The sequence below is a fragment of the Scyliorhinus torazame genome, chromosome 12 (genome assembly GCF_047496885.1).
Source record: "Scyliorhinus torazame isolate Kashiwa2021f chromosome 12, sScyTor2.1, whole genome shotgun sequence".
Classification (NCBI taxonomy): domain Eukaryota; kingdom Metazoa; phylum Chordata; class Chondrichthyes; order Carcharhiniformes; family Scyliorhinidae; genus Scyliorhinus; species Scyliorhinus torazame.
The window spans coordinates 161,413,834-161,441,646 of NC_092718.1; the positions used below are offsets into that span (position 1 = coordinate 161,413,834).

Consider the following 27,813-nt stretch of genomic DNA (forward strand, 5'->3'; position numbering starts at 1 on the left):
TTATTGCCAATTCGAATTGATATGATTATTTACGGTGGGAGGGTTTTTTAAGGGGTCGGATTACACAAGTATTTACGTTTTTTTTTAAAAACCCAAGCAGGATGACATCACGAGGCTCTGGAACTTTATGACCGTAAATTCGATTCTGTCAGTTTCTGGCGGGAGAAAATGTAGCGAGCGGAGGAGTTACAACCAGGAAGGAAGCGGGTGTCCTAACAGGACAGTGTCAGACTCGGAGTGCCGGGGCTGGGGATAGAGCTGGCAGCAAACACAAGGCTACACACTCTCACCCCGACAACATGGTGTTCCTGCGGGAGGGGATCTGTCCAGGGGCCACCGCCCAGCTCATCCAGTCTTTGAAAGAGCAGAACGTAGTAACATGTAAGTAGGGAGGGAGCAACCAACCAACCAACCTCTGCCTCATCTGTTACCCCCTCTTCCCCGATGGGCGTACTCACATGGGAAGACTTCCATTTCTATTATCGCCTTTCGGGATGTCCCCAGTCTCTTCCCGGCTTGTTTTATCGCAGTCACTGTTTCAATGCTGTACGCAATCTTTTTTTAAAAACAGGACTGTCCTAAATTAATCCCAGCAAGTCACTTCCCTCACAAACTGAATCTCGCCAGCCTTTTTAGTTAGCTGCAATTCAATCGGTGATGACAGTAACTATCCTGCGATTGGACCATTCATCCCAGAGTCGCTCCCGCCTTCCCGGATGTCACTCCAAGGAGAAAAATCCTGGAGGTTCTATTTATTTCTCTTTCAAAGCCCCTCAACTCCTTTGTTGGGACACAAAATGTTGGGAGAGGGGAAAAGGCTGTTTGGCACCAGGTAGGGTGTTTGAAACCAGAATGCAATGAAAACCTCCAGATATGTCTCCAACCTGAGTTGGCAAGCTTTCCCTCGGTGGTAATGTGATATTCATCTGCTAATTGACCCCCAGGCAAGTGTTCTAGATACAATATAAATGTTAGCACTGTTTACATCTGGGACTTGGTTTCCAATTCTGGTGTACAATGTCTCTCCACTCTGCTGGTCCCAAGGACCTGACCTGAGTAAGTCATAGAATTTACAGTGCAGTAGAAGGCCATCGGCCCATTGCGTCTGCACTGGCCCTTGGAAAGAGAACCCTACCTAAGCCCACACCTCCACCTCATCCCCCTAACCAGTAACCCCACCCAACCTTTTTGGACACTAAGGGAAATTTAGCATGGCCAATCCACCTAACCTGCGCCTTTGGACTGTGGGAGGAAACCGGAGCACCCGGAGGAAACCCACGCAGAAACGGGAAGAAAGTGCAATCTCCGCATAGACAGTGACCCAATCCGGGAATCGAACCTTTGACCCTGGAGCTGTGAAGCAACTGTGCTACCGTGCCCCCCATAAATCTCATTTGGCCTGTGAGATCACAGCACTATCCCCGCCACCCTGGTACCACACAAGTGGGCATTGCTCCTGCTGATAGTTAGAAGAATGGTGGGTTAAGTTAACTGAAGTGTCACATTGGGATTTTGGAGTTGGAAGATGTCTAATCCAGCCTTGTCCGCTCTTCCATCTTTTTCAGTGGTGCACTTGGTGTCCGCAGATATTGAAGACCTGGCACAGAAATGTTCCATTTCCTACAAGGTAATGAGGTCACTGATCCGAGTGGTCACTCTAAAGGCGGCCTATTTAATATTCAAGGTCTTGTGTATGAAGCTGCTGCCGAGGGTTTTAAGAATTATCGGCCAGAGTTAATGAATGGCGCAGCCCTGTTTCAAGCTGCCATTCTATTGAATGGATTCTCTGGCAGCAAGCATCCCTGGAAGACTGCCTTTTATTCCCCACTGTTACTTACCCTCGCTTGACTTGATACAACGGGATGAATTACGAGAGCAATTTCAGAGGGCGGGTGAGAGTCACCCACATTACCGTGGGATTGATGGGACAGCTGTCCTAAAGGATTTATTTATTTATGGGGGTGGATGTCAGCATTTATTGCCCATCCCTAGTGGCCCTCAAACTGAGTGCCCATTTCAGAGGACATTTAAATGTCGACTTCAGATTTAACCAGATAGGTTGTTACGACAATGGTTTCGTGTTCATCATTAGACTTAATTCCAGATTTTTAAAATTGGATTACAATTTCACCTTCTGCGGTGGGGGGATTGGAACCTGAGTCCTCAGAACATTTCTCTGGGTCCCTGGATTACCAGTCCAGTGACAATATCGCTACACCCGTCAACTGTCTGCTGATCTGGCTTGGCGTGGTACTTTGTTTTTTAATGCTCCTGTGAACCATCTGAGAAAATTACATTATGTCAAAGGTGCTATTTAATTATTGTTGTAGTTAGGTTTGTAACAATCTGCTGGTCACTTTTTCACTTTTACTACAACCAGCTTAATTTAAACTGAAATCAAATTCTTGAAGCTGGGAATTTGAACTTGAATGATTCAGTTGCTGGTTTAAAGTTCTGCATCTGAATATCTGATGGTAATGGTGGGATCTTTCCTCAGATGCTGGTTGCTGTGAGACGTGTGCTACTTGCCCAGTTTTCTCCATTTCCTTCCAACGGTGCTGTTCTCTACGAGGAACTTCTAGGTTCCACAGCCATCCTGTCAACAGGAAACCAGAAGTAGGTATTGCCCGATGCACCTTTAACAGAAGGCTGAGCTCATAGTATCCCTACAGTGCAGGAGGAGGCCATTCGGCCCGTCAAGTCTGTACTGACCCTATGAAAGAGCGCCCACCCTGACCTATTCCTCCACCCCATAACCCCACCTAACGTTTTGACACTAAGAGGCAATTTAGAATGGCCAATCCACCTAACCTGCACATCTTTGGACTATGGGAGGAAACCCACGCAGACACTGGGAGAACGTGCAAACTCCATACAGGCGGTCACCCGAGGCCAGAATCAAACCCAGGTCCTTGGCGCTGTGAGGCAGCAGTGCTAACCACTGTGTCATCCTGTATGTATGAAACAGGACTAGGCCATTCTTATCTTCAAGCCTGTTCTGTTGTTCAATTAGTTCATGGCTGATCGACTCCATTCATCTGCCTTTGTTCCATATCCCTTGACATCCTTGTGTAACAAAGAACTATCAATCTCAGTGGTCACATTTTCAATTATCTCCACATCTCTCTTTGGGGGGAGGGTTCCAGACTTCCACCCTTTTGGGGAACAAATCGTCCTAATTTCACCCCGAATCTTCAAACTCCAATTTTAACGTTGTGTTTTTTTCCCCACTACTTGAAGAAACCTCGTTCCTTCATATATCCCATCAAACCCCTAAATATTTTAAACACCTCCCTTCTGTCACCCTTCAACCTTCACAACCTGGGGTGGGGGTGGGGGGTAGTCACCAGGTTTAATCAACCTGTTGGTAAATTCCAACCCTTGAAGTCCCGGTTTCATTTCTGGTCAGTTTGCGCCATGCTCGTTCCTGATTTCTCTGCTCCTCATTCATACACAGACAGGAGGAACTGAGGAAAATTAATATTCGGAGAGCCCAAGATTGAGCTTACTGATCTACCTGTGCTCTGTGGCCTTTTTGCACTGATTTAACTTCCCTGGATTTTTTTAAGGATATCATGAAATGGTGAAAGCCAACTAATAGGTTTACGATGATGAAAAAATCCTTTCAACTTGTCCAGAATTGTAGATACCAATACAGTATATATATTGCCCATTAACAGGATACCTGTACCCTATAGTCATTCCTCATTAACACAGGGAGCTGGATTTAGCAGTGTGAAAAGTATGATGAATGTAGAAATTGTTACATATCATATTTTCTGTTTGTGACAGTAATGTTATTTTAAAAATCCTGGTTTAAAACACATAGAGGGAGTGTGTCTAAGAAAGCTGTAATTAAGAAGTCATGAAAGTGAGGTAACCATTTACTTGTTTCCATATAGATGGCTAATGGATACTGTTTTGATTGCTGAAGATCCCTGGTGTGTAGATAATTTATGGTGGGATGGTGTTTAGTCAAAGCTAAGCAGTTCATGGACATCTTAGTGGGATACAGACGGTCTAATTAATGGGAGGAGCCAGGTCTGTCTGTACTTTTGCAGTTTGCTGGAAGATTTTAAGTTGAACAGCAGCTTACCATGGGATTTGAGTCTGACAAGACGAAGGCTTTTCAGCTTGTCCCCGAAAGGGGCTTTCTCACCAAAGGTCAGCACAGATAAGCAAGTTTGTTAACCTTATTTATAAGTGGCATTTGAACTGTATTGAGTTACTTAATTCTAATATAGTGGCAAATGTTTTTTTTTAATTTAGAGTACCCAATTCTATTTTTCCATTTAAGGGTCAGTTTAGCATAGCCAATCCACCTACCCTGCACATCTTTTTGGGTTGGGGGTTGAGACCCACGCAGACACGGGGAAAATGTGCAAACTCCACCTGGGCAGTGACCCAGGGCAAGGTCAAACCCGTGTCCTTGGCGCTGTGAGGCGACAGTGCTAACCACGGTGCCACCATGCTGCCCTACAAGTGTAGATAGTAAATTAAAGTTTTTCCTTTTATTTAAGAATTGTTTAACTGTTAATTGTGAAGCTATTTCTTTGATGTTTATGTGGTTAATTCTGTATTTAAATTAAAGTTCTTTTTAAGATAAAAGATACATGGTGGCACAGTGGTTAGCATTGCTGCCTCACGGCATGAGACCCCGGGTTCGATCCCGACCCCGGGTCACTGTCCGTGTGGAGTTTGCACATTCTCCCTGTGTCTGTGTGGGTCTCACCCCCACAACCAAAAAGATGTGCAGCAGGTGAATTGGCCACGCTAAATTGCACCTTAATTGGAAGAAAATAATGAATTGGATACTCTAAATTTTAAAAAATATATAAAAGATACATGTTGGTCAGAATAGTCACTTCTGGGGTGAAGTATCCTTTCCTCACAGTAGTACAAATTGAAAATTGTTTGGGGTTTCTCGTCCGGTACCTGAAGAAAATTTGGGGAGCTGGATTTGGCAGTGCCTACAGAGGGAGCTGGATTTGACAGTGCCTACAGGGGGAGCTGGATTTGGCAGTGCCTACAAGGGGAGCTGGATTTGGCAGTGCCTACAAGGGGAGCTGGATTTGGCAGTGCAAACAGGGGGAGCTGGATTTGGCAGTGCAAACGAGGAGCTGGATTTGGCAGTGCAAACAGGGGGAGCTGGATTTGGCAGTGCAAACGAGGAGCTGGATTTGGCAGTGCGAACAGGGGGAGCTGGATTTGGCAGTGCGAACAGGGGGAGCTGGATTTGGCAGTGCGAACAGGGGGAGCTGGATTTGGCAGTGCGAACCGGGGGAGCTGGATTTGACAGTGCCAACAGGGGGAGCTGGATTTGGCAGTGCCTACAGGGGAGCTGGATTTGGCAGTGTGAACAGGGGGACCTGGATTTGGCAGTGTGAACAGGGAGAGCTGGATTTGGCAGTGCGAACAGGGAGAGCTGGATTTGGCAGTGCGAACAGGGAGAGCTGGATTTGGCAGTGCGAACAGGGAGAGCTGGATTTGGCAGTGCCAACAGGGGGAGCTGGATTTGGCAGTGCCTAGAGGGGAGCTGGATTTGGCAGTGCCAACAGGGAGAGCTGGATTTGGCAGTGCCAACAGGGAGAGCTGGATTTAGCAGTGCGAACAGGGAGAGCTGGATTTGGCAGTGCCAACAGGGGGAGCTGGATTTGGCAGTGCCTAGAGGGGAGCTGGATTTGGCAGTGCCAACAGGGAGAGCTGGATTTGGCAGTGCCAACAGGGAGAGCTGGATTTGGCAGTGTGAACAGGGAGAGCTGGATTTGACAGTGCCAACAGGGGGAGCTGGATTTGGCAGTGCCAACAGGGGGAGCTGGATTTGGCAGTGCCAACAGGGGGAGCTGGATTTGGCAGTGCGAACAGGGAGAGCTGGATTTGGCAGTGTGAACAGGGGGAGCTGGATTTGGCAGGGGGAGCTGGATTTGGCAGTGCGAACAGGGGGAGCTGGATTTGGCAGTGCCAACAGGGGGAGCTGGATTTGGCAGTGCCAACAGGAGGAGCTGGATTTGGCAGTGCCAACAGGGGGAGCTGGATTTGGCAGTGCCAACAGGGGGAGCTGGATTTGGCAGTGCCAACAGGGGAGCTGGATTTGGCAGTGCCAACAGGGGGAGCTGGATTTGGCAGTGCCAACAGGGGGAGCTGGATTTGGCAGTGCCAACAGGGGGAGCTGGATTTGGCAGTGCCAACAGGGGGAGCTGGATTTGGCAGTGTGAACAGGGGGAGCTGGATTTGGCAGTGTGAACAGGGGGAGCTGGATTTGGCAGTGTGAACAGGGGGAGCTGGATTTGGCAGTGCGAACAGGGAGAGCTGGATTTGGCAGTGCGAACAGGGAGAGCTGGATTTGGCAGTGCCAACAGGGGGAGCTGGATTTGGCAGTGCCAACAGGGGGAGCTGGATTTGGCAGTGTGAACAGGGGGAGCTGGATTTGGCAGTGTGAACAGGGGGAGCTGGATTTGGCAGTGTGAACAGGGGGAGCTGGATTTGGCAGTGCGAACAGGGGGAGCTGGATTTGGCAGTGCGAACAGGGGGAGCTGGATTTGGCAGTGCCAACAGGGGGAGCTGGATTTGGCAGTGCCTACAGGGAGAGCTGGATTTGACAGTGTGAACAGGGGGAGCTGGATTTGGCAGCGCCAACAGGGGAGCTGGATTTGGCAGCGCCTACAGGGGAGCTGGATTTGGCAGTGCGAACAGGGGGAGCTGGATTTGGCAGTGTGAACAGGGAGAGCTGGATATGGCAGCGCCTACAGGGGAGCTGGATTTGGCAGTGCGAACAGGGGGAGCTGGATTTGGCAGTGCCAACAGGGGGAGCTGGATTTGGCAGTGCCAACAGGGGGAGCTGGATTTGGCAGTGCCAACAGGGGGAGCTGGATTTGGCAGTGCCAACAGGGGGAGCTGGATTTGGCAGTGCCAACAGGGGGAGCTGGATTTGGCAGTGCCAACAGGGGGAGCTGGATTTGGCAGTGCCAACAGGGGGAGCTGGATTTGGCAGTGCCAACAGGGGGAGCTGGATTTGGCAGTGTGAACAGGGGGAGCTGGATTTGGCAGTGCGAACAGGGGGAGCTGGATTTGGCAGTGCGAACAGGGGGAGCTGGATTTGGCAGTGCGAACAGGGGGAGCTGGATTTGGCAGTGCGAACAGGGGGAGCTGGATTTGGCAGTGTGAACAGGGAGAGCTGGATTTGGCAGTGCCAACAGGGGGAGCTGGATTCGGCAGTGCGAACAGGGAGAGCTGGATTCGGCAGTGCGAACAGGGAGAGCTGGATTTGGCAGTGCGAACAGGGGAGCTGGATTTGGCAGTGCGAACAGGGAGAGCTGGATTTGGCAGTGCCAACAGGGAGAGCTGGATTTGGCAGTGCGAACAAGGGGAGCTGGATTTGGCAGTGCCAACAGGGAGAGCTGGATTTGGCAGTGCCAACAGGGAGAGCTGGATTTGGCAGTGCCAACAGGGAGAGCTGGATTTGGCAGTGCCAACAGGGAGAGCTGGATTTGGCAGTGCCAACAGGGAGAGCTGGATTTGGCAGTGCCAACAGGGAGAGCTGGATTTGGCAGTGCCAACAGGGAGAGCTGGATTTGGCAGTGCCAACAGGGAGAGCTGGATTTGGCAGTGCCAACAGGGAGAGCTGGATTTGGCAGTGCCAACAGGGAGAGCTGGATTTGGCAGTGCCAACAGGGAGAGCTGGATTTGGCAGTGCCAACAGGGAGAGCTGGATTTGGCAGTGCCTACAGGGGGAGCTGGATTTGGCAGTGCCTACAGGGGGAGCTGGATTTGGCAGTGCCTACAGGGAGAGCTGGATTTGGCAGTGCCAACAGGGGGAGCTGGATTTGGCAGTGTGAACAGGGGGAGCTGGATTTGGCAGTGCGATCAGTGGGAGCTGGATTTGGCAGTGCGAACAGGGAGAGCTGGATTTGGCAGTGCCAACAGGGGGAGCTGGATTTGGCAGTGCCAACAGGGGGAGCTGGATTTGGCAGTGCGATCAGTGGGAGCTGGATTTGGCAGTGCGAACAGGGGGAGCTGGATTTGGCAGTGCCTACAGGGGAGCTGGATTTGGCAGTGTGGACAGAGGAAATTGGATTACTAGCTCCTGGTCTTCTGTTCCCCATACAGTGTCATTGTAGAAGCCACTAATAAAATTTGGTAATGTTCAGCCAGGCCATTCTGTCCATCTTTCTTCTGCGAGGTGCTGCCTCCACTATGTAATGCGGGTAGCATTGAGGTGTTTGGGTTTGGACTCCCTTCTGAACCTGGTTTCCAATTGCTCTGAATGGTTTGATTCCTGTGATCTTTACAGATTGGACTCACTGCTGGACTCGGGCCTTTACACCGGAGAGCTGACCGAGTTTGTCGGAGCGTCAGGCTGCGGGAAGACACAGGTCAGAACTAGTCAAACCTAGTCACCAATCATGCTTGAAAGCCTTGCAGATTATCCAGGTTAAAATTGCAGTTACCATTTCCTTTAAAGAAACAAAGTTTCTTTCCCAGAACTTTTTACAACTGTCACGATTCACCCCCCCCCCAATCTCTCTCTTTCCGCCTCCCGTGTCTCTTTCCTCTTACATTCGGCAGAATTTTAGCATCCAAGCCAGTTATGATCTATCACCGGTTACCTCATCCCCTCCTGTGTTATTTATCCTTTGCTGTGCCCTGCGCCAGGAGCCATGGTTAATCACTTCCCAAGAATCTGGGCAATGCACCTAGGGTAGGATGAAGGGTGTATTGACCTCAGAGTGGGTGTAGTAGAGATTCACTGGGATGTTATCAGGATTTAGAGGACTAAATTATGAAGATATGTCCCATAGGCGCGGCTTATATTCTCTTTAGTACAGAAGGAGGATCGAATTAAAATGTTTAAGCCAGGGATAGATGCCGAGAAACCATTCCTTCTGACTGGAGAAATAATCTTAGAATGCGAGGTTAGCCATTCGGGAGCAAAACCAGCAAACACTTTTCCTCACAATGGAAACCTGGAACTCCCTTTGCCCAAAAGGCCGAGGATGCTGGGACAGGTAAGTGAGAGACGGGGCGGTGCAAAATGGAGGCACACTCTCACCAACATTTTGAAATAAAAACCGGCCTCTGTAGCCAGGCCACCATTGTTGGGGGTACCCCACCCACAGGGCAGCCTACGACAATAGCTGAAGCCAGGCATTTGAGGAGGGCTTCTAAATCTGTGTGGAGCATTGTGGGGCCCTGATCTGCCAGCAGCACCCTACCGCCAGACAGATTCACAGCTCACCATTACCTCCAGGGACCAGGTAACCTTCAACCATGGGCATTTGGTGCGCCGTAAACGAGCTGCATTGGCTACCCTGCTGCCCGCTCTTCTCCCATCACACCTCGGGGCAAATTGCCCATGGGGGGTGGGCATGCAACGGAGCCAGGGAAGCTAGCATGCCGGCTGGTGGAGTCAAATTTCACACCTGCTCACCACTATGTCCATTTCCCCTCGGACTAAAAATCCTCCCCGAACCGTCACCACTGCTCCAAAGCAATCTAGATTTACCGCCCCTTGTTGGTTGTGTGATGATGCTATGCCTTGTGAACTTGCTACTCTGAGTTTTGTTGCAGTTACACCAGTGGATTATTCGGGAAATTAGTGGGACAGAGATGAATACATGTTCCTGTGATTTAACCTCTCTCTTTTGTGAGGGCCACGAAGAATCCAGCACGAGTTTTAAGGATACAAAGAAATAACATTTACTTACAATAACATATATATATATACATACACACACACAACAGCAGCAACAACTTCGCTTGCTGCTGACTCCTTCCTGGCTGGTTCCAAACTGGCCAGCTTTATTTATACAGGGAGTCTGCTAATGATTTCTTCGCCCCCCTCATTGGGGAAGATCATACTCCCACAGGATTGTGGGATTGTCATTAGTCCCCAGCCAATGGTAAGCAGGCAGGTTATAACATCCCTTCCCCCTCCCCCCAAAGTCCAAGAAATCCACCAAAGGAGGGCGTCGGACTCGTTTTGTCGCAGGCCGGACACCATTTCCACGAAGCGCTGGATCGGGCGGCGTGTAACGAGACGGAGACCGGCGCTTCCGTGATGAACAGCATAATGGTTGTACATCCACGGCCCGTGGGCCCGAGGATTCCCCCTCTGATGCGTCCTGTGTCTCTATCTCGGAGTCCGAGTCTGCTGCCTCCGTCATCTCGGTGTCTCTATCTCCACACGGTTCTCTAATGACCTGCGCAAGCTTTGAGTGAGGCACCAGAGGATGATTGTGAGGACTACTTTCCATTGTGTCTGGTCTCTGTGGCTGTAGAAATGAGCTCCGGGGGCGGGGAATCTTTGGAAGAGATGGTCTTCTGGACCGAACGTGGTCTACATGTTTGCGCTGGAGACGACCCTGGGCTTGCACCTGGTAAGATATAGGGCCCGTTTGGCGAAAGATTACGACAGGGACCCATTGGGCACCACCAGCAAAATTCCGAACGAACACTGGGTCACCCGCGCAAACTGCCGAATCGGCCGATGCCGAGAAAAACCGTGTCCCTGCCGTTCTTGTGTGCGGCGCACTTTTGCGCCAATGTCCGGGAAAACCATGCTGAGGCGGGTGCAAAGTCTCCGGCCCATTAAGAGTTCTGCGGGAGCTACCCCAGTCACCGCATGGGGGGTGGTCCTATACGAAAACAAAAAGTGAGCCAGTCTCGTGTCCATTGACCCGGAAGACTGCTTCTTTAGGCCTCATTTGAATGTCTGCACTGCGCGCTCCGCCAAACCATTTGAAGCCGGGTGGTAAGGGGCAGTGCGGATATGGCGTATGTCGTTCATCTTCATGAACCTTGCAAACTCCTCACTTGTGAACGGAGTGCTGTTATCCGTGACCAGCACCTCAGGGAGGCTATGCGTACTGAAAGACAAACGCATCTTCTCAATTGTTGCGCAGGACGTTGTGCCTACCATCTTATGCACCCCTAGCCATTTAGAGTGGGCGTCGATTAATAGAAGGAACATGGATCCTTGAAAATTGCCAGCGAAATCCGCAAACAAGCGCGCCCAAGGCCGCCCTGGCCATTCCCAGTGATGTAGGGGCGCGGCCGGCGGAAGTTTCTGATGTTCCTGGCAAATGGAGCAGTTTTGGGCCACCTTCTCAATGTCGGTGTCGAGGCCTGACTACCAGACATAACTCTGGGCCAAAATTTCAATTTTGGTCACACCTGGATGCCCATTGTGCAAGTCTCTTAGTATCAGCTCCTGTCCTTTTTCCGGGACAATCACACGCATCCCCCACAAGAGGATGCCGTCTTCCACGCTGAATTCTGACCGCTTGGAGGAAATGCCCGCAACTCGCCTGGGAGCTGTCTATGCTGCCCACCATACACGACTATGTGCCAAACCTTTGACAGGACTGGCTCCGTCTGGGTCACTCACGGATCTGTGATGCCGTGACAGGCAAGGTGTCCATAAAATTTAGGGTTGCAACCACCTCACCGGTCGTGATGGTCGACATGGGGCCGGTCGATAAAGGCAATCGGCTCAGTGCATCGGCATTTGCTATCTGCGTTCCTGGTTTGTGCTCCAGAGAATACTCGTAGGCAGCGAGCAACAAAGCCCAGCGCTGGATCCGTGCGGAAGCAATGGGCGGTATTGGCTTATCCTCTCTGAAAAGTCCCAGCAGCGGCTTATGATCAGTCACGATAAATGAAGTGGTGGCCATACACGTACTGGTGGAAACATTTCACCGCACAGACCACTGCCAGGCCCCCCTCCTCGATATGCGCGTACTTTTTTTCCCGCTGCAGTCAATGTGCGGGAGGTGAAAGCTATCGGCCGCTCGGCCCCGTTCTCCATCTTGTGGGACAGGACGGCCCCAATACCATATGGGGATGCATCACATGTGATGAGCAAAGGCTTTCCAGGATCATAGTGGGTTAGTAACCCAGACAACGACAATTGTTGTTTTACCCGCCGGAAAGCGGTTTCTTGCGGCTGACCCCAAACCCAGGTGTGATTTCTCTTTAGCAGAAGGTGCAACGGGGCCAGCGTAGTTGCCAGATTGGGGAGGAACTTCCTGTAATAGTTTACGAGGCCAAGAAAAGAACGAAGATGCGAAGTGTCAGTCGGGCGGAGGCCTGTTGAATCGCGCGCACCTTCTCTGCGACGGGGTGCAAACCTTCGCGGTCCACCCGATAACCCAGGTAGACTACGTCCTTCGCCTGAAAGACGCACTTTGTGCGACGTAAACGGACTCCAGCCTCCGAAAAGCGCCTAAAGACAGCCTCCAGATTTTCCAAATGTTCCTGCTCCAACGTCCCTGTGATCAAAACGTCATCTAAGTAGACAGCGACACGTGGTAAACCTCTCAAAATGCCCTCCATAACGCGTTGAAAAATAGCACAGGCAGAGGATACTCCAAAGGGTAAACGTGTATATTCATACAGACCCTGGTGTGTATTAATCGTTACAGCACACTGGGCTAAATCGCTGGCTTTTAAAGCAGACTAAGGCAGGCCAGCAGCACGGTTCGATTCCCGTACCAGCCTCCCCGAACAGGTGCCGGAATGTGGCGACTAGGGGCATTTCACAGTAACTTCATTTGAAGCCTGCTTGTGACAATAAGCGATTTTCATTTCATTTCATATGGTCGGGAGGCAGGGTCCAGCTCCAACTGTAGGTAGGCGTGACTCATATCTAATTTTGTGAACGAGAGTCCACCTGCAAGCTTCGCGTAGAGATCCTCTATGCGAGGCATTGGACATCGGTCGAGTCGGGAAGCCGTATTCACTGTAAGTTTATAGTGGCTGCACAAGCGAACTGTGGCATCTGGTTTCATTACAGGTACAATTGGTGCTGCTCAGTCAGCGAAACGGACGGGCCTGATAATACCAGAAGTTTCCAAACGGGTGAGCTTCCCTTCTACCTTCTCGAGAAAGGCGTAAGGCACCGGGCACGCCCGGAAATAGCGCGGTGTGGCTCCTGGTTCGACTTGGATACGGGCTACGGCCCCTTTTATTTTCCCCAAACCGGGCTGGAATACATCTGGGTATCGTCCTAGCACCTCAGTCAACCCTCCAGAAACTGTTTGGAGGATGTGCTGCCACTGCAAGCGCAAATGGCGCAACCAGTCCCGACCCAACATGCTGGGCCCATGGCCGCGTACCACGATAAGTGGGAAACGCCCCTCCTGGCATCCATAAACAACAGGGGTCATTGTAGTTCCTGCAATGTCCAATGGTTCCCCCGTGTAGGTGGCCAACCTGGCCTGTGTGTCGGTTAATGTAAGGGTCTGTATACCCTACTTGATGTGGTTGAATGTCCTCTAGTCGATCACGGAGACCGCTGCGCCAGTGTCCAAATCCATATCAAGCGGGTGACCATTGACCCGTACTGTCACCTTAATGGGGGCCACACGGGGAGCTGCCACACAATGCAGCTGCAGGCAGTCGTCCTCCGTCTCCACGTCCTCCGGAGTAGTCGCCACAGGTTCATCCACATGGAAGGTACGCCCCCTGGGCTGGTCCCAATTTCGGTCGAAACGACGGTGCCTCTGGCGCCCCCAGGACCAGCGTCCGCGACGGGGTCGGCGCCTACAAGTCTGACACGGACATGGCTCCTTATCCATTGGTTCTGGAGAAGGCTCCCTTCGGGGAGGAATGTCCCGGACGTCGCCTCGCCCAAGGTACCGCAGGAGTGCGGGGGGACGTTTTCGGATGGACGGGGTTGCGCCCCAAGGCATGCACCTCCATTCCCTGTAGCTCCTGCACTCCTCGTTCTGCGCTCTCTCGGGACAATACTATTTGAATGGCCTGTTGAAAAGTCAATGTTGGTTCAGCTAACAACTTTCTCTGGGTGGCTGCATTGTTAATACCGCAAAACCAAACGGTCGCGTAACATTTCTGACAAGGTCCCACCATAGTCACAGTACTCCGCAATCCTGCGTAGCCTGGATAGAAAGTCGGCAAGGGAGTCTCCTGGGGTCATCTCAGCGGTATTAAACCGGTAACGTGACTACCGTGGACAGGGTTGGGTTAAAATGTTGCCCCACTAAGTTCACAAGTTCATCAAACGTTTTGGTGTCCAGCGCAGCTGGGTACGTAAGGCTCCTAATCACCCCAAACGTATGCGGGCCGCAAGCGGTGAGCAATATGACCACCTGGCGCTCGTTTTCAGTGATATTGTTTGCCTGGAAATAGTAACGCATCCGTTGCGTGTACTGGTTCCAGCTTTCCAGCGCAGCATCAAAAACATCCAAACGTCCGTACAGAGGCATGGTGTAATAGAAAACAACTTCCAACCTGTAACCAACAAAAATCCAGGGAGGTGGCTTCAGCAGTGTAGACAGCTATTCACTTTAACCCTCGTCGCCAGTTTTGTGAGGGCCACGAAGAATCCAGCACGAGTTTTAAGGATACAAAGAAATAACATTTATTTACAATAACATATATATACAGCAGCAACAACTTCGCTTGCTGCTGACTCCTTCCTGGCTGGTTCTAGACTGGCCAGCTTTATTTATACAGGGAGTCTGCTAATGATCTCTCCACCCCCCTCATTGGGGAAGCTCATACTCCCACAGGATTGTGGGATTGTCATTAGTCCCCAGCCAATGGTAAGCAGGCAGGTTATAACACTTTCCTTCCTGTTAAAGGTGTGCCTCAGCTTAGCAGTGAACATATCGTGTGAGCTGAAGCAGAAAGTCCTCTACATTGATTCGACCGGGGGACTGACCGCCTCTCGTCTCCTACAACTGATCCAAAATCAGGTCGACAGCATAGAAGGACAGGTAGGAGTAGGTTTGGCTCTCTCACGCTTACCTCTATGCTCCCTACGCTTTCAAAAAAAAAAATATTCAATTTTTTAAAGAAGTACCTCATTGAGTCACAGAACTTGGCCGCAGTGGTTAGCACTGCTGCCTCACAGTGTCAGGGACCAGGTTTGATTCCGACCTTGGGTGAATGTCTGTGTGGAGTATGCACGTGCTCCCCGTGTGTGCGTGGGTTTCCTTCGGGTGCTCCGGTTTCCTCCCACAGTCCAAAGATGTGCAGGTTCGGTAGATTGGCCGTGCTAAATTGCCTCTTAATGTCCAAAGATGTACAGGCTAGGTGGGGTTACGGAGATGGGGTGGGAGAGTGCGCCTAGGTAGGTGCTCTTTCAGAGGGTCGGTGCAGACTCACTGGGCCAAATGTCCTCCTCCTGCAGCAGGAATTCTATGGTTCTATGTAGAGCCGTGCTCGATTCTATAGCGATGCAAAGATTTGTTTCCCCTTCTCTTTCCAGTCCCTCTCCTTTGTCACATTTGCTCTTCCTATTTTGCAGAGTGAAGCCCTCCAGAGGATAGAGGTGGTAAGTGTGTTTGAAGTCTATCGATTGCTGGACGCACTGCAGGACCTCCGGATGAGCTTCATACGACAGGTAGGGAGTGGCAGAGAGCGGATTGAGTAAGGGTGCAGATTAGGAATATCAGGGTAGTGAATTACACACATCTTCTTCACCCCCAGAATGATGGTTCCGTTCAAGATTCCCGTCCCCCGCTCACCTCAGTGATATCCTTTCATTGTGTGATGCTGATTTCCCACTGACGGTTCTACTGTTTCCACAGGTGACGGGAGCTCGCAACTCCATAAAAGCTGTTGTGATCGATTCCGTCTCCGCTGTGCTCTCCTCCATTTTGGGCGGTCACCAGCTGGAAGGTGAGATAGCGTTTCAAATGCTCCCATTCAAACTGGCTGGCTCTGTGCAGCTCCATCGGATTAAATGTGATAAGGTGGAGGGGGCGGCACTGTGCTGGGGCACACCAGGTTGCCTGGGGCGGGATTCTCCGAAATGGAGGCAGAGTGTTCGCGCCATTGTGTACGCCGTCGAGGTTCACAATAGCGCGAAACGGCCCCTATCACGACCGATAATGGGCTAGGAGCAGCGCCGCGTCATTTACGCGCGCCATGCCTTGGCGCCACGTAAAGGCGGCGCCGCATAACTGACGTCACCCGCGCATGCGTGGTTGCCGTCCTCTCCGAGTCCGCCCCGCAAGAAGATGTCAGACGGATCTTGCGGAGCTGCGGAAGAAAGGAGGTCCTCCTTCAAAGAGGACGGCCCGACGATCAGTGGGCATCGATCGCGGGTCACACCCCATTTCAGACCCCCCCCCCCCCCCCGCGTTCCCGCGCTGTTCCCGCCGGCAGCGACTAGGTGTGGACGGCGCCGGGGGGAACCCGCCGTTTTGGGCTGGCCGCTCGGCCCATCCGGGCCTGAGAATAGCAGGGGTGCTGGAGAATCGCCATTTTGGATGTCTCGGGCAATTCTCCGCCCTGCGCCGCGCGGAACTCGACGGGGCTGTTCTCGCCGCTTGGGAGAATTGCGGGACGGCGTCGGACCGGCGTCGGGGGATTATTTGGCGACCCAGGCGATTCTCCCAACCGGCGCGGGAGCGGAGAATCGCGCCCCAGGTCTGTGGCTGCAGTGAGTTGACTGTCTCAGCTGTGCCACTAGAGGGCAGGGTGCACGGGGAAACTGACTTCCCTGTGCACCAGGATTAGAAAGGTTTTGAGAATGGTTCCATGGACTTGACTTGTATTCTTTCACGTATAGAAGAATAAGGGGAGACCTAATTGGGCTGTTTAATTTGATTTAAATAATTTAATAAGGTGGAGAGGGTGCAATTATTTTCCGAGGTGAGAGTCCAGAACTGTAGTAAAATAACCGTAAAATTCGAGTCAGGCCACTGGGGGGTGATGTAAGGAAGCATATCTTTAGACAAAGAGCAGTGAAAACCTGGAACTTTCTCTCTGCCTAAAAGTCGTTTGGGAGTATCAAGAATGTGAAACCAAGGCAGATTTTTAAACAATTTGTATACGGGATGTGGGCTTCGCTGGCAAGGCCAGCACTTGTTGACCATTGAGCAGATGGTGGTGAGCTGCCTTCTTAAACCGCTGCAGTCCCTGAGGTGTAGATACACCCACTGTGCTATTAGGGAAGGAATTCCTGGATTTTGACCCAGCGACAGTGAACGAACAGCGATATATTTCCAAGTCAGGATGGCGAGTGACTTGGAGCAAAACGTCCAGGTTGTGGTGTTCCCAGGAATCTACTGCTCTTGTCCTTCTAGATGGCAGGGGTGATGGGTTTGGAAGGTGCTGCCGAAGGCACCTTGGTGAGTTCCTGCACTGCATCTAGTAGGTGGCACACACGGCTGCTACTGTGTGTCAGTGGTGGAAGGAGCGAATGTTTGTGGATAGGGTGCCACTCAAGCGGGTTGCTTTGTCCTGGATGGTGTCGAGCTTCTTGAGTGTTGTTGGAGCTGCACTCATCCAGGCGGGGGGGGTGGGTATTCCAGTACACTCCTGGCTTGTGTCTTGTCGATGGTGGACAGGCTTTGGGGAGGTCAGGAGGTGAGTTATTTATATGGCTATTGTCAGTTCAGTTTCTGGTCAATAGTCACCCCCAAGGATGTTGATTGTGGGGGATTCAATGATAATAATGTCATTGAATGTCATGGGGTGATGATTAGATCCTCTCTTTTGGAAATGGTCACTTGCCTGGCATTCGTGTGGTGCGAATGTTAGTGCCACTTGTCAACCGAGCCTGGATATTGTCCAGGTCATGCTGCATTTAGACATGGACTGCTTTAGGGTCTGAGGAGTTCTGAATGGTGCTGAACATTGTGCAATCCGCGAACACCCCCGCTTCTGACCTTATGGTGGCAGGAAGGTCATTGATGAAGCAGCTGAAGATGGTTGGGCCTAGGACGCTAGGTAAATGGCATGAAGATACAAATTGGCCTCGATCCAGTTGGTTGCCACAAAGACTTGGAAGGGGCAAATGGTCTACCCCTGTTCCTCGGTGTATTGTGACAATGTTAAGTGCAGCGTGGGATGAGAACAGTCGCTAACCTCTCCCGATAGGGATGGTGAGCGGGACACAGGGAGGCAACATGAAGGAAACTAGAGCAGCACCTTCAGCTGCCAGGAGCTGCTTGAGCCGGGGCGGGTGTGGGCCTGTTGTCTCCTAAGGTGAAGAGGCCTTTGATCTGCACGACAAAGGGAATAAGCGAGAAATGAGTTTCAGTGAGGAGCACCATGAGAGCTGGAAGTGTGCCAGCAATGAGGTGAGGCACTAGTGCTGTGATAGGGGTGTCAGCCATCCAGGATTTGGGTTGGGTTACCAAAACTTCAGGATTGTCCTGAAATCGCCAGGATTTGAAGATTATCAAGAATGTGAAACCAAGGCAGATTTTTTTAACAATTTGTATACGGGATGTGGGCTTCGCTGGCTAGGCCAGCACTTGTTGCCTATCCCCAGTTGCCCTTGAGCAGATGGTGGGGAGCTGCCTTCTTAAACAGCTGCAGTCCCTGAGGTGTAGATACACCCAATTAACAGCTGCTGTAGATAACATAGACGAGGTGCTCTTACCAATATCCAGGGTCTTAAGAGCCCAGTAAAGGGGGACAGTAACTGGCATCGGACATTATAAAGGGTTGTTTGCATGGGTAATTCTTCTGCCTTTTACTAAGGTTAATGAAATTATGCAGTCAAACTAGGAGGTGTGGATTCAAGGTCATTGAGGAACCCACAACCCATTTATTTTCATTCTTTCATGTGAGTGTCACTGGTTAGGCCACCATTTGAAGCCCATCTCTAATTGCCCTAGAGAAGGTGGTGGTGAGCTGCCGTCTTAAACCGCTGCAGTCCCTGAGGTGTAGATACACCCACTGTGCTATTAGGGAAGGAATTCCTGGATTTTGACCCAGTGACAGTGAACGAACGGCGATATATTTCCAAGTCAGGATGGCGAGTGACTTGGAGCAAAACGTCCAGGTTGTGATGTTCCCAGGAATCTACTGCTCTTGTCCTTCCAGATGGTAGGGGTCATGGGTTTGGAAGGTGCTGCCGAAGGAGCCTTGGTGAGTTCCTGCACTGCATCTTGCAGGTGGCACACACGGCTGCTACTGTGTGTCAGTGGTGGAAGGAGCGAATGTTTGTGGATAGGGTGCTAATCAAGCGGGTTGCTTTGTCCTGAATGGTGTCGAGCGTCTTGAGTGTTGTTGGAGCTGCACTCATCCAGGCGGGGGGTGATTCTGAAGGGGCTGGTTTAGCAGAGTGGGCTAAGACAGCTGGCTTGTAATGCAGAACAAGACCAGCAGCACGGTTCAATTCCCGTTCCAGCCTCCCGAACAGGAATGTGGCGACTAGGGGCTTTTCACAGTAACTTCATTGAAGCCTACTTGTGACAATAAGCAATTATTATTACTTTCCAGGTCATTCCTGCGAGCAGTCTGGAGGAAAGAAAAATCACGGGAACGTTAATTGTGCTTTTATCAATTTCCTGGTTTATAAAAACTTTGATGGGGTGGGAACGGCAAAGGCAATGTCGTTGAGAGTTAAGAATCATCTAGGCGGGGATGAGATTGCGGGATTGGTGTGGGGTGCGATACAGTGCCAGGTTGCATCTGTTGGGAGACCAATGGGGGCAATGTGGTTGGAGGCCATTCAATAATTCAACCAGTGCCGGCAATTCTAAGTGTGGACTATCTGGGATCTACAAAGCGCCCAGGAGGAGTGAGCTCTCAGATCCTTGTGGTGGACAAGCTAAGGAATGCCGAGTTCGGGGACCAATTGGCTACACCCCCTGGCTGGTAAGCCGGAGAAAATACAATTGGGAAAGGGGGGGGGGGGATAGTCAAGCCAAACAGAGAAGGTGGGTTAACTGAAGGTCCATTCCAGGAAAAAGCCTGATGTTCAATTGGATGGTCAAGCTGAGTACGTATGATATTGAATTAGCAACCTGAGCAGGCAATTTCTATTCCCTCCTTGTGGCCAGTCGGAAAATTGGAATCATGAAATGTGATCCTTTGTCGCTGAAACCAGGAAAGTGACTCGTATAAACTGAATTCTGGTGAAACCTATTAATGTTCTTCAGGGACCTCAGCTCTAATTACTGAGCTCTTTCAGGCCAAGAAGGCCTGAAAAGCTTAGCAGGTCTGGCAGCATCTGTGGAGGGGGAAACGTTAGTTAACGTCTCAAGTCCGTATAACTCCGCTGGAAAAGAGTCCTATTGGACCCAACATTAACTGTTTCTCTCAGGGCAGCACGGTGGCACAGTGGCACAGTGGTTAGCATTGCTGCCTACGGCGCTGAGGACCTGGGTCACTGTCCGTGTGGAGTTTGCACGTTCTCCCTGTGTCTACGTGGGTTGCACCCCCCCACAACCCAAAGGTGTGCAGGATAAGTGGATTGGCCATGCTAAATTGCCCCTTTAATTGGAAAAAATAATTGGGTACAAAAAAAAACTCTGTTTCTCTCTCTCCAGATGCTGACAGACCTGCTGAGTTTTTGCAGCACTTTCTGTTTTTATCTTATTTCCAGCATCCACGGTATTTTGCCACTTCCCGGGTTGGCAAATACCCACCAGTGCTGAAGGGACCTTCCATGACCCCAAAAGCCAAGGGCTCCAGATAGGGGATATCTCAACACGTTTGTGTTGCGCCGTGCAGAGCCTCCTCCATCTGGGTTTTTGGGGAGTAAACTGCCTTATGGAGGTAACCGGGTGAAGAGATGAACCCCACAGTATGAATGCAGAGATTCCCTCAGGCCCTACAGTGTTGCCTTTGACTCCCAGTACTGAAGTCAAAGTTTACCATTGATTCAACTCTTTGCTCGTTGTGTCTTTGGATTTAATTTTTTAAAATATTTTTAGGTATGTCTCTCATGATGCAGCTTGCGAGGGAACTGAAGACGATGGCTAGAGAGTTGGGTGTCGCTGTAGTGGTGAGTACTGAAAAGTCTGTTTGACCGGTTTAGAATCTATAGTGCAGAAGGAAGCCACTCGGCCCATCAAGCCTGTACCGACCCTCTGAAAGAGCACCCCACCGCCCGCCCTATACCTGTAATTCCCACCTAACCTTTGGACACTAAGAGCAATTTAGCATGGCCAATCCACCTAACCTGCACATCTTTCGACTGTGGGAGGAAACCGGAGCACCCGAAGGAAACCCATGCAGACACTGGGAGAACGCGCAGACTCCACAGACCGTGACCCAAGATTGGAATTGAACCCGGGTCCCTGGCGCTGTGAGACAGCAGAACAAACCACTGTACCACCGTGCCACGATTCACCATAATCGGACTAAAAGTCGTGGGACTTCATTTACCTAATGACACTGGAGAAACAAGATTATTGCCCTTCAACTAGAGACGGTTGTGAGGAGATTTAGTAGAGGTGACCAAAATAGTGGAGGGTTTTGGTAGAACAAATGAGGGTAAACTGTCTCAAGGCAGACAGGGGTCAGTAATCAAAAGACACTGATTTAGAAAAATTGGCAACAGAAGCAGAGGGAATTTGAGAATTTATGTTATGCCGTGAGTTTTTCTTTTTTGTTTAATTTAGAGTACCCGATTCATTTTTTTCCAATCAAGGGACAATTTAGCGTGGCCAATCCACCTAGCTTGCACATTTTTGGGTTGTGGGGGCGAAACATAAGAACTAGGAGCAGGAGTAGGCCATCTGGCCCCTCGAGCCTGCTCCACCATTCAATGAGATCATGGCTGATCTTTTGTGGACTCAGCTCCACTTTCCGGCCCGAACACCATAACCCTTAATCCCTTTATTCTTCAAAAAACTATCTATCTTTATCTTAAAAACATTTAATGAAGGAGCCTCTACTGCTTCACTGGGCAAGGAATTCCATAGATTCACAACCCTTTGGGTGAAGAAGTTCCTCCAAAACTCAGTCCTAAATCTACTTCCCCTTATTTTGAGGCTATGCCCCCCCAGTTCTAGAAATCCACGCAAACATGGGAGTTTTTCTGATCGGGAATACCTGAAAGGGTGATGGAAGCAGATCGAACAGTAATTTTCAATTGAATAAATTCCTGAAAAAGAAAACTGTAGGGCTACGGGGAAAGAGCAGAGGAGTGAGATGAATTGGTTTATCTCTCTCAAAGAGCCAGCACCGGTGCAATGGGCTGAATGGCACCCTTCTGTGTTCTGTTGTCAGGCAGCTTATCCAGCATCTGGGATTGGATGGGAGGAAAATTGTTCCAGTTAAATGTTCGGATGACTGAAGCCATTGCCAAAATTTTCCGGCCCTTCCCGCCGTCATGATCTTCCGGTCCTGCCGATGGCGGCCCCCGGCAGCAAATCACGGAAAAAGCTGTTGACATCGGCGGAACTGAAAAAACCCTCCACCAGCGAATGGCTGCCTGCCTCTGCCGCCACAAAACACATGGAGGAGGGGCGTCGGAAAATCACACCCTTTTTTTTGGTCCCCCCTCCAAACTCTCGTCCCCAGATACTGACTGCATGTCTCTCCGTAGCAGCTGTCTGAAACTGTTCACACTTTTGGTGTCATATTTGACCCTGAGACAAGCGTCTGACCATATATCCTGCACCATCGCTAAGACCGCGTATTTCCACCTCCGTAACACCACCTGACTCCACCCCTGTCGTCTCCGCTTGTCTGCTGCTGAAACCCTCATTCATGCCATTTTTGCCGCTAGACTTGCCCATTCCAGAGCTTTCCTGGATAGATTTCCACATTCTGGCCTCTGTAAACGAGGTCACCCAACACTGCTGCCTGAGTTATAACTTGTGCCAATGCCCTTCCTCCCCTCAAGCAACGTCTTGATTTTAAAAATTCTCCTCCTTTTCAAAACCCTCTATGATCTTGCCCCTCCTCAATTCCGTAACCTCCTCCTGCTCCAGAACCCTTCCGACATCTGCAGTCTTCTAAACCGGCATTGTGAGTATTCCTGACTTTAATCGCCCACCATTGGTGGCTGCACCTTCAGTTGCCAAAGCTCTGGAATTTGTTTCCCCCCCCCCTTTCCTACATTAAGTTGCCCTTTAAAGCCTACCTCCTTTGACCAAGCTTTTAGTCATCGAATAGCATCATAGAAAAGTTACAGTACAGAAGGAGGCCATTCGGCCTATCTTGTCCATGCCAGTCCGAGGACACCCAGATGCCCTTTCTAATCCCACCTTCCTGCATCCGGCCGATAGCCCTGTAGCTTACAGCACTTAAGGTGCAGGTCCAGGTACCTTTTTAAAAGAGTTTAGGGACTGTGCCTCCACCACCAACTCAGGTAGCGAATTCCAGACTCCCACTACCCTCTGTGTATAAACATTCTTCCTCATGTCCCATCTACACCTTCTGCCATTTATCTTGAATCGATGTCCCTTGACTCTAGGATTCTCCACCAAGGGAAATAATTTTATCAAGTCCACTCTATCTCTTCCCCTCATAATTCTGTACACCTCAATTAAGTCACCCCTCAGCCTTCTTTGTTCCAAGGAAAATAACCCCAATCTATCTAATCTCTCTTTATAGCTACAGTTTTCTAGCCCTGGCAACATTATTGTAAACCTCCTCTGCACTCTCTCCAGAGCAATCACGCTTTTCCTGTAATGTGGTGACCAAAATTGCACACACTACTCTAGTTGTGGACTCACCAGTGTCCTATGCTAATCCAACATTATATCCTTCTATATTCTGTAACTCTGCCAGTGAAGGAGAGCATTCCATATGCTTTCTTGACAACCTTGTCTACTTGAACTGCTGCCTTTAGGGACGGGCCTGTGTACCTGTATACCAAGATCTCTCACTTCATCGACCCCTCTTAGTATATTCCCATTTATCGTGTACTCCCGAAAACTGTTTGGCCACCCTAAATGCATGACCGTACACTTTGTGTTAAATTCCATCATTCTAGCCATCCGACCCAGCATCCCTTTACGTAGCTCAGGGGCCGGTTGAGGTCAGATAGGCAGGACAGCTGATTCATGACGCAGAGCAAGGCCAGCAGCATGGGTTCAATTCCTGTACCGGCTGAGGTTGTTCATAAAGGCCCACCTCAACCTTGCCTCTCACCTGAGGTGTGCTGATCCTCAGATTAAATCGGTAAAATCACTTAAATCAGTTAAACCAGTCAGTTGTCGCCCTCAAAGGGGAAATCAGCCTATGGCCATCTGTGACTCTGGCGACTTCACCTTCACCTCTTCACGGAGCTCCGTGACACATTTTGTTTTAGAATTGCTCCTGTGGGTCGCCTTCGGACATAATTCACATTAAAGACGCTGTATAAATCTAACTTGCTGTTCTGTAATTACTTATCCATTTTTGCTCCTTTGTGTGTTTGTTGAGATTTCATTTCCAGAAGGCCGAGGTTTGTGCAGGGCCGCACTTCGATCAGAGAAAAGGACACTTTCACTTATCTGGTGCCTTTTAATCTGGAAACAAAGTACTTTCCAGCCAGTGAAGTACTTTTGAAATGTGGCTCCTGTTGCAGGATGTGTGGCAGCTGATTTTCGCACAGCTAAGGTCCCAAAACAGATAATGAGATAATGAGCGGGTAAACTGTTTTCATTGACTGGTTACACTGGTTATTCTCACTTGTCAGGTGACGAACTGTGTGGTCCAGGACCCTGGCGGGGGGGTGAAGCCAGCTCTGGGACGCTCGTGGAGTTACGTTCCCAACATCCGCGTCCTCCTCCAGCACAGGACTGAAGGAGCAGACCCACACTCCGTGAAGCGCACTGCAACTATCCTGAAATCATCCCGGCGGGTGTGTGGGCAGTGCCAGCTGTATGGAAACCAAAAAGCTCACAGAGTGGGCACCTGACCTCCTCATCCTGCTCCTCATCCAGCAGCCCTCTCGCTCTCTCCCCCTCACACCCATTCTCTCTCGTGCTGTCCCTCCTTCTCTCTCGCGCACTCCCTCTCTCGCGTGCCCTCGTCCTCTCTCGCGTGCCCTCGTCCTCTCTCGCGTGCCCTCGTCCTCTCTCGCGTGCCCTCGTCCTCTCTCGCGTGCCCTCGTCCTCTCTCGCGTGCCCTCGTCCTCTCTCGCGTGCCCTCGTCCTCTCTCGCGCGCCCTCGTCCTCTCTCGCGCGCCCTCTCCCTCGCGCGCCCTCGCCCACTCCCTCGCGCGCCCTCGCCCTCTCCCTCGCGCGCCCTCGCCCTCTCCCTCGCGCGCCCTCGCCCTCTCCCTCGCGCGCCCTCGCTCTCTCCCTCGCGCGCCCTCTCCCTCGCGCGCCCTCTCCCTCGCGCGCCCTCTCCCTCGCGCGCCCTCGCCCTCTCCCTCGCGTGCCCAATCCCTCGCGTGCCCTCTCCCTCGCGTGCCCTCTCCTTCGCGTGCCCTCTCCCTCGCGTGCCCTCTCCCTCGCGCGCCCTCTCCCTCGCGCGCCCTCTCCCTCGCGCGCCCTCTCCCTCGCGCGCCCTCTCCCTCGCGCGCCCTCTCCCTCGCGCGCCCTCTCCCTCGCGCGCCCTCTCCCTCGCGCGCCCTCTCCCTCGCGCGCCCTCTCCCTCGCGCGCCCTCTCCCTCGCGCGCCCTCTCCCTCGCGCGCCCTCTCCCTCGCGCGCCCTCTCCCTCGCGCGCCCTCTCCCTCGCGCGCCCTCTCCCTCGCGCGCCCTCTCCCTCGCGCGCCCTCTCCCTCGCGCGCCCTCTCCCTCGCGCGCCCTCTCCCTCGCGCGCCCAATCCCTCGCGCGCCCAATCCCTCGCGCGCCCTCTCCCTCGCGCGCCCTCGCTCTCCCTCGCGCGCCCTCGCTCTCCCTCGCGCGCCCTCGCGCGCCCTCGCCCTCGCGCGCCCTCGCCCTCGCGCGCCCTCGCCCTCTCCCTCGCGCGCCCTCTCCCTCGCGCGCCCTCTCCCTCGCGCGCCCTCTCCCTCGCGCGCCCTCTCCCTCGCGCGCCCTCTCCCTCGCGCGCCCTCTCCCTCGCGCGCCCTCTCCCTCGCGCGCCCTCTCCCTCGCGCGCCCTCTCCCTCGCGCGCCCTCTCCCTCGCGCGCCCTCTCCCTCGCGCGCCCTCTCCCTCGCGCGCCCTCTCCCTCGCGCGCCCTCTCCCTCGCGCGCCCTCTCCCTCGCGCGCCCTCTCCCTCGCGCGCCCTCTCCCTCGCGCGCCCTCTCCCTCGCGCGCCCTCTCCCTCGCGCGCCCTCTCCCTCGCGCGCCCTCTCCCTCGCGCGCCCTCTCCCTCGCGCGCCCTCTCCCTCGCGCGCCCTCTCCCTCGCGCGCCCTCTCCCTCGCGCGCCCTCTCCCTCGCGCGCCCTCTCCCTCGCGCGCCCTCTCCCTCGCGCGCCCTCTCCCTCGCGCGCCCTCTCCCTCGCGCGCCCTCTCCCTCGCGCGCCCTCTCCCTCGCGCGCCCTCGCACGCCCTCGCCCTCGCACGCCCTCGCACGCCCTCGCCCTCGCTCGCCCTCGCACGCCCTCGCCCTCGCACGCCCTCGCCCTCGCACGCCCTCGCCCTCTCCCTCACCGCAGCATAGTAATTCCCCAGGTATGAACCTAGCATGTCCCCACTCCATGATTAACTGTCAATCCCCGTCTCACCTCCAACTCCATTCTGGACCCAACCCGAACCCCCCCCCCCCCCCCCTCCATTCCAGACGCGTATAACCCCCTCCATTCCAGGCACGCATCATGCATCCTCTGCCATAATTCCAGACCCCCCCCCCCACCACCACCACCATTCCAGACTCGCAAGCCCCCCACCCCCCACACCAGACAAGGAATTCCGGATAACCCACCCCACCACCATTCCCGATACACACCCTTCGCAGTCCAGACTCTGATATTTTGTGTCTTTTTGCTTCCAGCCTACCAGAGTGAGTGCAGAGTTTGACATCACTTCCTGTGGGACACTGAGCAACCAAACTGCTTCATCTCAACACTCAACTCGTGAACGTAGCGACACGTAACCATGCCTGGCTGAATGTTCCATAAATGAAGAGCCTGTAAAAGTTTCTGTTACAATGAATACATGAAGAAAGGTTTGATGAAGGGGAGGCCACTACTGCCCCTCAGCTGTTGAAGACTGGGGGCAGTTGCATGTTGTTGTTGGCCAACTCGTGGTTTCTATGTTGTAGCTGCAGAACTATCAGTCGCTCTATGTGTGATGGGCATTTTTGGCCTGTGGAGACGTAGCAGTGAGGTGTTAGAAATCTCAAGGTCCCAGACAGCGGCATCTTCGTTCATCCAGATATCTGACAGCGCTGCAGAAGACTCTTAGGTTTTGTTAAAATAATTATTTTTAGGGCACGACTTTAAAGACATCGAGGAGCTCGCAACTGGAAAGTGTACCGCGTTGGAAGTAAGTAAAGCCAGGTGACCATTGGCTGCTTTCCCCTTTGAGGGGGAGAGCAGACTGGTGGTGATTTAACCCGAGGGTCAGTGAGGGGCAAGGTTGAGAAGGCAGAGCCGACATGAATGACCTCAGCCGGTACGGGAATTGAACTCGCGCTGTTGGCCTCGCTGTGCACCACGAAACAGCTGTCCAGCCAACTGAGCTAAAATGGCCTAGTGTTTTAATACATTAAACATTGAATGTACAGTGGCCCAATTGTCTTTCATGTAACAACAATCGCTCGCATTTATATATGTCGCCAGTTCAAGGTTACATTTTATAGCCTGCACACTTTTGTCCATGGTCTTGCCACAGGGAATTGTTGTGTGGCCTGATCCTGACATAGTATTGGAAGATCAAAGCAACCTTGACTGGATGGGAACTACGGGCATATTTGACATGCAGTGCCCTTCAGCTACCCTGAACACTCTGCCTTTCTCTCCTTGGGAATGGGTGACCTGAACTGCTGAACAGACCAGCTACCCTTTCGCTGGACCTGTAGCTACATTTGTGACGCAGGCCAATATGACCGTGATTAAAGAACAATAACTATTCTGAGTGTGAGACCACATAATCTACAATAAAGTTCTATACGGGGGAAGCATGTTCCTACAAGGCTGCACAGCCAAATTGGTACATGGTGATAGCAATATTATCCCCTACTTTGCAGTGCCTGTCTGCCGCTTCTGTATAATCGAGGTGTAAATAAATATGATTAGTTATGTTAGCCTGCCTCATTTGTCAGAGTCCTTG

General features: G+C 51.9%; 1 protein-coding gene across 3 annotated transcripts; it reads left to right on the plus strand.

The window, feature by feature from the left end:
• The first annotated feature begins 18 nt into the window (after nucleotides 1-18).
• rad51d (RAD51 paralog D) lies at nucleotides 19-27,787 on the plus strand. Of its 3 annotated transcripts, none has more exons than XM_072469297.1 (10): nucleotides 20-381; nucleotides 1,566-1,627; nucleotides 2,498-2,616; nucleotides 8,291-8,372; nucleotides 14,604-14,738; nucleotides 15,272-15,367; nucleotides 15,555-15,645; nucleotides 20,646-20,716; nucleotides 24,347-24,556; nucleotides 26,534-27,787. In XM_072469297.1, exons 1-10 carry the CDS (start codon nucleotides 300-302, stop codon nucleotides 26,633-26,635), a joined length of 1,050 nt encoding a protein of 349 aa, XP_072325398.1. In that variant the 5' UTR covers nucleotides 20-299; the 3' UTR covers nucleotides 26,636-27,787. The 3 variants fall into 3 exon arrangements, with proteins under 3 accessions (XP_072325400.1, XP_072325398.1, XP_072325399.1); XM_072469298.1 differs by having other exon boundaries at nucleotides 97-381; nucleotides 24,347-24,511; XM_072469299.1 differs by lacking the exon at nucleotides 24,347-24,556 and having other exon boundaries at nucleotides 19-381.
• The last annotated feature ends 26 nt before the right edge of the window (nucleotides 27,788-27,813 follow it).